Source organism: Coenobita brevimanus, unplaced genomic scaffold (assembly GCF_032717465.1).
Source record: "Coenobita brevimanus isolate Jiangsu-jjx unplaced genomic scaffold, ASM3271746v2 jjx.HiC_scaffold_1229, whole genome shotgun sequence".
Lineage (NCBI taxonomy): Eukaryota > Metazoa > Arthropoda > Malacostraca > Decapoda > Coenobitidae > Coenobita > Coenobita brevimanus.
This window is the reverse complement of record NW_027642044.1, coordinates 167,061-179,803: the sequence shown is the minus strand read 5'-3', so window position 1 is coordinate 179,803 and position 12,743 is coordinate 167,061. Positions and strand designations below refer to the sequence as shown.

Sequence of the window (12,743 nt, the reverse complement as noted above, 5' to 3'; positions counted from 1 at the left end):
CTCAGTGGATTGACAAGCCTTCATGCTGGTCACAGAATGTACCAAGTGCCTCCCAGTAAGGTGTTGTCTGGTGTTATCAGATACAGTACTAGCATTATTTTATGCTCACAGTCATGCAGTTTTTTTTATGGCATTATTAATTTTTGTACCTCATTCTAACATAATGGAATATTTTAGCATAAAATTGCATGATTTTAAGGGTAAGTTAGCCATAATGTACAGAAAATGGAAAAGGCAGAGAGCTCAGCAAGATATTGGCAACTGTGATCTGGGAATCTGTTGCCATGTGATGCAGTTTTTTGTTTACCAGCCGGCCTAGAACACTGCCTGGATTAACTGGCTATTTTCAGAGCTGTTTTGGTGTTTTTTCTCATTGTCTCGAGAACATGAGTGACTCTAGTAGTGAGCAAAAAGCTGCTGGTCCTTCTCATAACAGAAAAAGAGTGAGGAGGCCACAGATGTGGGCACCAAACATTAGTAAGAAGCTCAGGAACACTTCATACTAAAAAAAAAAAAAGCACTAAAAAATATTCACTAGTTCTAAAGTTATGGCATTTTGAAAGTAATGCAACTTTAACTGCGTTTTTCTCCATTTTCAACATGTGGCGTTCGGTACACTATGTTATTAGGGGCCTCATATGTCATAGGGCCACCCCCCCCCCATTTAGGTCCAGGACTCTGCAATGGTCTCCTCTTCTGACTCCTGCCTCCGATCCATTGACAGCACTTTTTTTCCAATCTATATAATATTACCTGCTGGATACTTCCCTCTCTGACATCTTAGACCAATTATGGCCACAGCTGAAAGACTATGGATGTTCTCCATGGCTGTCATCCCAATTAGTTTCACTGTGGCTCTCTGGAATGTTTCAAGCTTCCTACCTGCTAATATTGTTGTGATTAGTTCACCAGACCACTGCATGGATCTTGGCCACTTCTGACTAGCTGATGGCGTGCATTAAATGTGGACTTCCAAACTACCATAACATAGGGCCATGGTGTCTGTCAAATCTCTTCAAACCAACAAGACTGAATTTCTATGACTATAACAAAACACTCAACCATACTTTACAAGCAGTAAATTTCATGAAACCATTTACTACGCTGGGTGGTAACCATATAACCAAATTTTGGTGCCTGGTGGTTTAGTGGGTAATTATGCGCTCCAATTGGACTGAGCCGGTGAATGTTTATATCCAAGGGGTGGTTAGGGTTGACTGATCATGTAATGCCACTCTGGAATGAGTGAGGCTGGTCACTCTCATCTTAAATGTCGGGACCAACTGCCTAGCCCCGGGCTCCTACGCTCCTCATGGGGCAATGTAGGACTGGATGATAGAGAGACAGAAATTTCATGAAGGAAGATAAATACATTTTATGACTATGAGCAGTGCATCTGACAGAGGAAGTATGGATGCTAGTAGGGATGCACTGGAATGTCATTTTGCATGCATTTTGCCTAGAGAAAGGGGGAAGGGCACTGTTACATGAAAAAAAAGTTATGAGATATAGTGTATACATTTAAAGAAATCCAGAAGTCTTCATGCAGTTACTGACTCACCACCAGTGCTAATAACTGCCACTATGTTGTTGTTCTTGCTGCTCCAAGCTCATTTAAATATAAACCTGGTGGAATGCAGGCTGAAACTGGCCTTCTCCTTAAGTCCAACATCCTTCTTTTGGGGTATAACGGGGAAATTGGGGGATGACTTTTTACTGCTGCATGAAGGCATCTCTCTCCATTATCTCTCCACTGCCAAATGTCAGTTATGATAAATGGAGGCTCATGCCATGTTTGCCATTATTGTGCTGTTTGTACCAACTCTCTTTTGATTTTTCTTGTGCAATTCATGTATACAGTAGTGCAAAGATTGTGTGATTAGGTTCTGTACCTTCTGTACTTCATCAAAGAGCACCAGACCTAGCTATGGTATTTACAGTTACAAATAAGCTCCTCAAAATGTGGGTCCCCCCAAAAAAAAATCTATCAGCAGAGCATTTTCAGGCAACAGATTAAATAAAATGTTAACTTAGCTCCATATGTACCAACAATCACTTAGGTATTCTATGTTGATTACTGTAGATGATTTTCTTTGGTGTAGAAATGACAACTACCAATCAAAGGTAATTAAAACACATCTACTTGAACAAAGTTATGCTAAAAAGTAAAGGGGGGGGGGGTCAAGAATAATCCTATGGATATCCTGACACCTTAGTTTCATGTGGAAGGGTTCATGACACTAATCTCAAAGTATCTGGAGTCACTGGAGAAAGAACTTCATACTGTACCTTTTTCGTTTTCTTTTTTTTTTTAAAGACATTTGGGACACTAAGTTTATGACTAATGTTTGGGAGGGAATGGGATACTACCCTACCATCAGCAAATATCAGCATGCTCATTTTCACTTCCCTGTCTCTGCTAAACAGAATTTTCCAAGATGGCAAGCACCGATCAAAGCAGAGCAATCATATCCACATGAAAGATCAACCCATATTGTACCCTTACTATGGCTCAGCCATTGATATTCAAGTTAGTAAAAAAAAATACAATTTCTACCTTATGACTGACCACTTCAAGTTATGAGTTTTAAAATCTCACATCCAACACATTCATTCAGGCAACAATTTGTTGCTTTCTTCTTCAAAAGATGTTGATGACAGTCACAAAGTTATTGCATTTTGTCCACAGTGTCATAGAATGGAAAATGTTGGGAACAACTGCTATACAAGGGTTTTGCAATTAGGGCCTTATTCTAAATGGTTTTCATGATTCTGTAACATATTAATGATTAGCCATGATGATGACTGAAGCTGCCATGGCTCAGTGGGTTAGAGCGTTCTGAACGAAAAGTCAGAGATTCGAATACACCCAAGGGTCACTGGTAGATGTCAGGAAGGGCATCCAGTCATAAAGTGCTACACACTCCAAAAACCTAAGTCCCCTACCCAGGGGCAACACCTTAGCCCTTATTGACAAAAAGGGACACAGCGTAAAACTAAAAAAATAAATAAATCTATCTATCTATTGCCAGACGCCTCAATCCTGTTTGGGGTGGCCACAAACAAATCGCCTCCAAGTCGCCCTGTCCCCCGCCATTTCACTCCCCTGCTCCGAACTCACACCCCCCTCTCTCATATACCTCTCCACCCCATCCTTCCATCTCATCCTTGGCCTCCCCCTCCCTCTTCCCCCCTCCACCTCACTCACATACACTCTCTTCGTCAGTCTTTCACCCTCCATCCTCTCCACATGGCCAAACCACCTCAGTGTGTTCCTCATAACACTTCCTATCACATCCACATCAACACCACAACGCTCCTTTATATGCTCATTCGTCAGCCTGTCTCTCCTTGTGACTCCACAGGGTCCTCTTAAATAACTCATTTCCACTGCTCTCACTCTTGACTGTGTCCTTCCAACAACGTCCAAGCTTCACTTCCGTACGTTAGAGTTGGTATCACAATACTGTCATGTAGTAACTTTTTCACTTCCATGCTCACTTCCCTGTTTCTTATCACTGCTTTCAAGGAACCAGCAACCTTTCTTCTCTGCTGTACCTTTTCAAACACTTCATCCTCCAAACCTCCATCCTTACTCATCACACTACCCAAGTACTTAAACGTACTCACATTTTCCAATTCCTCATCATCCAACCTCGCTGTACATTCACTGACTTCACCTCTCTCAAAGACTATCACTTTACTCTTCCCTACATTCACCTTTAGATTCCGTTTCTTACACACTTTCCCAAACTCATCCACCAAGCCTTGCAGCTCCCCTTCGTCTTCACTCAACAACACAGTATCATCTGCAAACAACAGTACAGGGAGTTTCCAAACTCTATCCTCTCTCACCAGGGGCACTCCAACATCCACTACCTTACCTTGTACCTCTTTTATTTCCCCATCCATGTACAGATTGAACAACCATGGAGACATGACACATCCCTGTTTCAACCCAACCTTCAAAGAGAAAAATTCACTTAGTTCACCATCAACACGCACTGCAGCCTTAGCACCATCATACATACTCTTCACAGCATTCAACAACTTCCCATCTACTCCATATATTCTTAATACTTTCCACAATCCTTGTCTATCCACCCTGTCATATGCTTTCTCCAAATCCATGAAAGCCGCATACAACTTCTTTCCTTTCTCTAGAAACTTTTCCACTAAAGAACTAAGAATGAGTCATGGCACCATTAAATTTAATGAGTCTTTTCTGTCCAACTCTAATGCAAGAATTAACTGATACTTCCAGTCCTTCATGAATGCAACAGGTCAACTCTGGAACTGTCTTCCTTTTCCTGTATTTCCCACCAGTCTTTTCAGCACACTGTGTCTTGGTATCTCTAAAATCTAAATGAACAGATTTTGAATTAATCACTTCTTATTTTTCCTGAAGGGAACAATTTTATAGGCTTTCAGCCTCTGCTTCCTTCTTCCCTGGCTAAACAAACAGAAGAAAAAAATAAAGAGAGGAAATGGAGGATAGACAACTTATTATTATTATTATTATTATTTTTTTCATGGCACCTTCAGAGTTCCACCACAGAGCAGCGTTGTTTCAATATGTTTATACAGGCTCCAACATGCTTAATGTGTTGGCCTTTGTCACTTTATGGTTCTCCATCCTGCTTGATTTCTAACAGCCTCTGTTCAGTCCCTTATCCCTGGGGTCACAATGTATGACTTCATCCCCCCGTTTCTTTTCTCTCTCTCTCTCTCTCTTTTTTTTTTCTTTTTTCATCTCACAACTCTACACTGTGTGGTAATGTATGTGTTCAATATCTCTCTATCTGTTTATGTATTTATCTAAATGTACCTATATGTGCATGTAAATATGGTTGTATATGAATACATATGTATAAATGTGGCTCTGTGTATGTGAATTTCAATGTGACTATGCATATCAAAACATGACTATATGTATGTGTACATAAATGTGCCTGTATCTGTATGTATAGGTAAATGTGCCTATATGTGTATAAGTATGGTACGTAAATTTGGCTGTATGTGTATGTGTATGCAAATGTGCACGTATATGGACCTGTATGTGCATGTGTACATGCATATGCCTGCATGTGTATGTGTATGTAAATGTGCATGCATATACGAGGTCTATTCAGAGGGTATCTAACCTTAGACATGACGAGCTTAGAGCAAATCCTGTATAATACAGTTAGGTAAATTAGGTAGGTAAATACACACACACACAAAATCATCAGGTGGCTACTTACTTGATAGTGGAAGCAGTTGACTGAGAAGTGGATGACCGTCAAAACAGGTATTTTCAACAACGGAGATTCCATGACCATGCAGCTTCCATAAGGCAGATTCAATGTCAGAACCTGAAGAATATATTATAAATTAACACTCTTCATCCAAGACCCTTGATTAATTCACTGACCCTCAGGTGATAACTATCTTTAGTTAGTATCATGTGATTTTATTCAACCCAAGCAAGGCCTCGTATGTTGGGAGTCGGGACTTATAATCGCACCTCCAGTTTGAAATGCCTATTCTAAGCTGAGAATAAAATGGTTAGAAGATGTTAAGAATAAAATTAAAAAGACATTGGCAGGAATAAACTGAGCGAGATAAAGTGAACAGAAACATGTGATGGTAACACGATTAAAATCACCTTTGGGTAATCAGTCCGATCACCTGGCACTATCGTGCATAAATTAAGTCTATCATGCTGATAGGGGAAAAAAAAAAATTCCTGTAAGCTGAATATAACTGCTCTTTTTACAAGGAATAATGCTGGACAGGGATGCCTTCATATGGTGTGGAACATGTATAGTTGGACAGCTCCCCTCCTGGGTCTACAAACACCCCTAATCCCCTCCCTATCCACCAAAGTGATGGTAAAATACACAAGCAATTTCAATCTTCAGTCCACCAGGTTCACACACATACACACGTTTTCGTTTTTAAAGGCTCCAACATGCTTGCATGTGTCGGCCTTGGTCACCTAATGGCGGCTCTCCACGCTGTACGATCCATTGCAGCCTCCCTGTTCAGTCCCTTAACCCTAAGGTCACACTTAATGACCTCGTCCCATGTCTTTCTCCGTCTACCCCTCATAACCCCACCCCCAATATTAACACTTCTCACCTTCCTCACCCAATTATCATCCCCCATCCTCTTCACATGTCCAAACCATCTCAGTCTACCTCTCCTCATCACAACACCAATACACTCCAGTCCCATCCTACCTCTCAACTCTTCCATTGTAAACCAAGCCCCTCCAGGCCTTGGAGGCAGGGACGCATTGCACATCCACCTAATCATTGTCATTTCTGTACGTCTGAGCCTGCGAATATCTTCCTCCTTCACTGCCATACAGCATTACACTCCTAACACATGCTGCATACAAAGACCCCTTAGCACATAGGGAGAGCCCTCTCAATGTCAGGAGAGGCAAGAGCTCCCTGAACTTCTTCCAACCACTTCTCACCCTAGCCACAGAGCTACCTCCATCACACAACATGTCTCCCAAATAACAAAACTCTTCCACACACTCAAGAGATTCACCAGCAAGTTCAATCCTTTCACGTCTGACAATCTCCACCTGCTCACCCCGGCACGCCGTACACATAAAATCAGCATTATCTCGTAGTCTACCTCTGATACCACTACATCTCTTATGCACCCATTTATCACACACACTGCACAAGATGGAATTGCTTCCCACGCCCTTGTGGCAAACTGCACATGGCCACTCTCCCTCGTCTTTGACAGTACCGCCACCAACCCTAGATATCATCACTTTTGTTTTATCTGCATTTACCCTTAAACCCTTTTGCCCCATACCATCTCTCCACTTCCTAAACCTTTCCTCCGCCTCCCTTTCATTCTCTGCAATCAAAACCAAATCATCAGCATACAACAACTCCCACGGGAGTCCGTTTCTAAAGTCACGTGAAATGGCTTCAAGTACCATGATAAACAACATGGGACTCAAGACTGACCCCTGATGCACACCAACATTCACAGAAAACTCATCACTCAAATCTCCATTCACTCTCACCTGGGTGTGAGCACCCACATACATGGCCATAACCACCCTAACCAGCCACTCCTCCAAGCCAAGCTTTCTCATTGCCCACTTCACCACCTCTGTAGGGACTCTGTCAAAGGCCTTTTCCAAATCAATAAAAACAAAATAAAGATCCCTTCTCCTACCAATACATTTTTCCTGAAGCTGTCAAACAATGAATATGGCATCAGTGGTCCCCCTACCTGGCATAAACCCAAACTGCATCTCATCAATATTCACTCTTTCTCTAATCATACCTTCTAAAACTCTCTCCATTACCTTCATTATCTGATCTAAAAGCTTTATACCTCTGTAATTTCCTCATTCCAGGGCATCACCCTTCCCTTTATACACATTTACAATTACACTCTTCAGCCAATCATCTGGGACAACACACTCATAAATAATCCTATTTATCAGGTCAGTGACTAAACTCACCCCTGTATCGCCTGAGGCCTTCAACATTTCGGCAGTCAACCCTGACACAACTGCTGCCTTCCCCACCTTCATCCTGCCTATTGCCTCACTCACAGTAGCAGCATCAATCAAAGGGCAAGGGCCAGACACTGGATCTGCTGGCTCCAAACCCTCTCTGTCCCAGTCAAACTCCTTCATTCAACAACCGGTTATAATGCTCTCTCCATGCATCTTTAATATCCTCACTGTTCAGCAGTACCCTTACTTCATCATTCTTCACACACTGCTCACCTATAATATCCCGATTATCCCTCTTCACCTGACCTGCCACCCTAAATATCATATTTTTCCTTTCCCCATGATTTAGGTTATCAATTAAAAGTCTCTGTGACTCAGACTTTGCCCTGTACCTGGTATACCTCTCTTCTAGCCCTATGCTTGGCAGCCAAAAATTCCTCTTTGCTACCAACCTTCTTCCATTCCCGGAAAAGCCTTCTTTTCTCCTTAACTGAAGCTTCTACACCCTCGTCCCACCACCAAGTTACTTTATGTCTTGGTGGTCCTCTTGCCCAACCGCATGTTACATCAGTAACTCTCAAGAGATTGTTCTTGAGGGCTCTGTACTGTTCATTAACGCCTCTGTCTACAGCTCCCTGTTCAGCCACCACTCTCCTCAACTTGCTATAGAAGGCATCCCTTACTACTTGGTTTTTCAGCTTCCATATTTTCCTCCTAGGTACATAAGTCCCCTTTTTCATCAATCGTTCCTTAAGCACCATATCACAAATCAGTAGTTTGTGCTGCTGCACACACTCCTCACTTCCTATAACTTTAACATCCCTCACTAACCTCCTATCGGCCCTCCTAACCAGAAAATAATCTATCTGACTGCTATTTCCCCCAGACTCATACGTAATTAACCTACTGTCTCTTTTCCTAAAATACGTGTCGCACACAATCATGTCCGTTGCCTCCCCAAACTCGAGCATCCTTTCCCCTTCTGCATTCCTTATACCATATGCACATCCCTCTTGCACTCCTTCATAACCTTGTGCTCAGTGGCGGCGCCAAGGGGGCTTGCAATAATGAGCCAATCCCCCCATCAGCCCACCAATATTGCCAGATTCCAAAGGCGAATTTAGGCAGGACGTCCCTTATTTGAACTTTCAATTTTGTATTACTATTTACAAATAATACACAAAAGTTGACGAAACGAAGTGTTATAAGTTTAGGAAAAGATTCAAGACAATAGATTAAATCGTGATTATTATTTTTAGCTGTTAGCATTTAGCAGATTCTGAATTATAGTAATTTCACGGAAATTACGGAAAATTTATCAGTTGACTCAACTTCTAAGGAAAACTTCCAGCCTAGTTCTAATACTAAGGGTAACTTATGTTATAATATATTCTGTGAAATTCTTGTAATTCAGATGGTTAGTTTACATATCCTATAATGAAAATGATAAGTGAAAGTAAAATACAGCATTATTTTATTAAACTACATTAGCCATTCTTTTAGTGTATTACGACTGTACGATTATTATCTCGTCTTCAGAAATATAATTGAATGTCGATTATGTCATAATTCGAGGCAGGAAGTTAATAAATTTGAATATATTTGATTAAAATGAAGTAAAGGATTCACACTGCTATAGGGCCTACATGGTCCTAGGCTCCTAGCCTAGCCCAGCATTCACGAATCAAGTGCACGATGAGCCATTCCTGTTCGATTCCCGTCAGCTACCAGACCAGTCTACCACGCGACGCGGTTGTGTGTAGATCTCCGAGTCTGTTGGCTGTTAATTGCTTAGTGCAGTAGACACTGAATTACTGAGCAGCTGAGCTTATTAGTTGTGGTTTTCGTCTTGCACTGATTTACAGGTATGGTGTAAGTTGATTAATTACTACTTACAAATGTATATAGGCTACTATAAGATTATAAGAAGCTGTGGAAGGAAGAATAAAATAGTGTGAAAATATCTGGTCTGTTGTAATGCTAATATGCAGTTTTATGCTTCTGTGATCTGTGTGCTTGTTTATGCTGTTTTCCCTGTTTATGAAAGTAACTGATGGTGGTTTATCATATTTGATCACATAGGCCGGGTTGATCATGGAACGCTACCTGTTACCCAAGATTCCCAAGAAGAGGCCGTGAGATGATGATCCTCCTACAGACACACCTGCTGTTAATGAGGACCTGGACAGTGGTGATCGTGATTGTGAGTCTGCAGCCTTACTAGGTGAGGCTAGTGCAGAACCCCAGCCACAAGAGGGCACTTCTCACACCCATGGTGAGAAACTACTACCTGGACCCAAGGACCTGAGCCAGCTTCCAGATAGTGGTCCCACCTGTCCAGACTTGAAGAGATACCCAGCCACAGAATACAGTGGCCAGTCAAGGTCATTCAACAAGAACTGGCGTGATCATCATTCGTGGCTGGAGTACTCCACGACCCTAGATGCTGCATTCTGCTTTGCATGTCGTCATTTCGGTCATGTACACTTAAGCAAATGTGAGAAGTCCTTCACCCATGACGGCTTTCGGAACTGGAAGAAGGCAACCTCATCTCTGAAGTCTCATGTTAATTCAGCAGGACACAAGTTTTCTATGCAAGCTTGGACAGAGTTTAAGATGCAGAAAGCAACAGGTTCTAGGATCCTACATGCTTTTACTACCAACCATGAAAAAACTGTAAAGGAAAACAGACATTACATTAGAGCAGTAATAGACGTACTGCTCTACACAGCCTGCCAAAATGTTGCCCAAAGAGGTCACAAGGAAGACACTGATTCTGGCAACAAAGGTAACTTCCTGGAACTGCTGGACCTGATTTCCAGGTATGATGACATTGTCAAAAAGAAACTGAGTGGTGGTCCTGGCAATGCTAAATATACGCACCACGATATCCAAAATGAACTGCTCGCCATCATAGCTTCAATAATCAGAGAGGACATCAGCAACGAGGTCCTAAGAGCAGAGCATTTTGCCCTAATGGTGGATGAGACCAAGGATGTCAGCAAACAAGAACAGCTGTCCATTGTGGTGAGGTATCTCCACAAACAGAGCCTTCATGAGGTGTTCCTTGACTTCACAGCAGCCGAGGGTCTGGATGCAGACTCATTGCTCAACAAGATCTTGGAGACCCTGGCCAAATGTGGTACTGACCACAACGCCTGCATTGGCCAGTGCTACGATGGAGCTGCAGTCATGTCAGGGCACATCAGTGGTATACAGGAGAGGTTTAGGAGAAAGGTACCACAGGCTGTGTATGTCCACTGTTATGCTCACAGGCTCAACCTTGTGCTCGTTGATTGTGTACACAATATCCAGGCTGCAGCAGAGTTTTTTGTGGCTATACAGAGCTTGTACAAGTTCTTCTCTACGTCAGTAGTACATGAAGAATTTATAAAGGTGCAAAAAGAATTAAATCCCACAAGGCAGCACATAGAGTTGAAGCAACTGTCTGACACAAGATGGACCTTCCAACATGCTGCTTGTCTGGCAGTGAAAAGAACCCTACCTGCCATAGTGACAACCTTGAAACGTCTCATGGAGGGAGACAATGCACACAGAGCCACTGAGGCAAAGGGCCTGTGCATCCTGCTAGATCAGCAATTTGTGACAATTCTGATGGCCATGGAAAAAGTGTTACTGATGACCAAACAACTGTCAAACCACCTCCAGTCACATGACCTTCAGCTGGCCTCTGCAGAGGACTTGATGCAGTCTGTCATGTCTGGACTGACAGAAATGAGGACTGAAGCTGCCTGGAAGGAGTTAGAGGAGGCTGCTGAGGATTTGTGCAAGGTAGTTGGGATACGCACTGAGACTGAGCGTCCAGGTAGACAACGATCTGCTCCCAGACACCTGGATGAATTCATCATAACATCCAGTACAGGTCAGAGGGATGGAGCTATACCAGATGCCAGGAGAAGGACCTTCTATGCCATCATAGATAGAATGCTCAATGAGCTGAGCAGGCGATTTTCATCTGATGCCTGTAATGTTCTGATGGGTGCTGCTGCCTTGAATCCTAAGCACATTACATTTCTGGACAAAAAGCGCTGTCAGGAATGGCAGCCAGTTATGGAGTGGCAGAGGGTGATCTTGCAGTGGAGGTCCACCAATTGACAAGACTAATAGCTAGGAAGAGAGACAATGGCCTGGAAGTGTCCACACCACTTGAGCTCGCAGCCATGCTGGAGTCAAACAAGGACGCCTTTATAGATCTGTATAAACTTGTATGCATTGCAGTGACCCTCCCTGTCACCTCAGCTGCCTGTGAGAGGAGCTTCTCATGTCTGAAACTCCTCAAGACATACTTGAGGAACAGCAGTGGCAACAACCGCACCAGCAACCTTGCTGTAATATCAATTAATTCTAGGAGGGCCAAACAGCTGAACATTGATGCCATTATAGACACATTTGCTGCCAATCACCAGAACAGGCGCATAGTTTTAAAGTAACGTGACAGTCGTTACACCTTGATTTAAAAATTCTTCTGATTCTTCAGATTGTATTAACTTCATAACATAGAATTTTTTTCTGTCATGTTAACTGCTTGCTTACACATGATGTCTAAATTAATTGAGTTAAACTTCAATCTTATGGAATAAACTGGAAATAATAAATGTTATTATGTTGCATATACATTAATCTGAATTTCCTTGCTAGTTTTATGTATTTCATTTGGCAGAATTTTTGATGAGATAAGAAATGTTATACATTAACACCGCAGTTTCAAAGAGTACAGGTGTCTAAAATGAACCTCAGTACATTCGGATATTATGAATATGTACATATCAATTTTCCATCAACACTTCAGTTTGATGACATTTTGTGAAGCCCCCCCACATTTTACCCCAGCCCCTCCTCGGCCCCCAATGAAAATTTCCTGGCGCCGCCACTGCTTGTGCTGCTTCACCTACATGACCATTAAGGTCCCCTCCCACAACCACTATCTCATCATCCTGCATACCACCCACTACATGCATTAAATCATCCCAAAATCTATCTTTCTCTGCTTCATCCAATCCTGGCTGTGAAGCATATGCCGATATAATCACAGCTATCCTTCTACCGAACAGAATTTTCACTACCAATATCCTATCGCTTGCTCTCATAACATTCATTAACATATTCCACCCATTTCTCCGCAACCATCACACCAACACCTCCATATCCGTCTGTCCCCCCTTGCCAAAACAACTTATAGCAACAGTCCTTCCCAACAATCTCTCTGGCTAATAAAAAAAAAAAAAAACTGGACCACCAA

General features: G+C 42.3%; 1 protein-coding gene across 1 annotated transcript; it reads left to right on the top strand.

The window, feature by feature from the left end:
* Positions 1 to 386: 386 nt before the first annotated feature.
* LOC145389536 (zinc finger MYM-type protein 1-like) lies at positions 387 to 11,599 on the top strand. Its single transcript, XM_080264806.1, has 2 exons — positions 387 to 477; positions 9,642 to 11,599. Exons 1-2 carry the CDS (start codon positions 387 to 389, stop codon positions 11,597 to 11,599), a joined length of 2,049 nt encoding a protein of 682 aa, XP_080120932.1.
* The last annotated feature ends 1,144 nt before the right edge of the window (positions 11,600 to 12,743 follow it).

Coding starts and splice junctions, on each gene's coding strand:
- LOC145389536 (XM_080264806.1), top strand. CDS start 387: ATGAGTGACTCTAGTAGTGAGCAAAAAGCTGCTGGTCCTTCTCATAAC. Junction 478..9,641: donor GATGTGGGCACCAAACATTA/GTAAGAAGCTCA, acceptor ATCCTCCTACAG/ACACACCTGCTGTTAATGAG.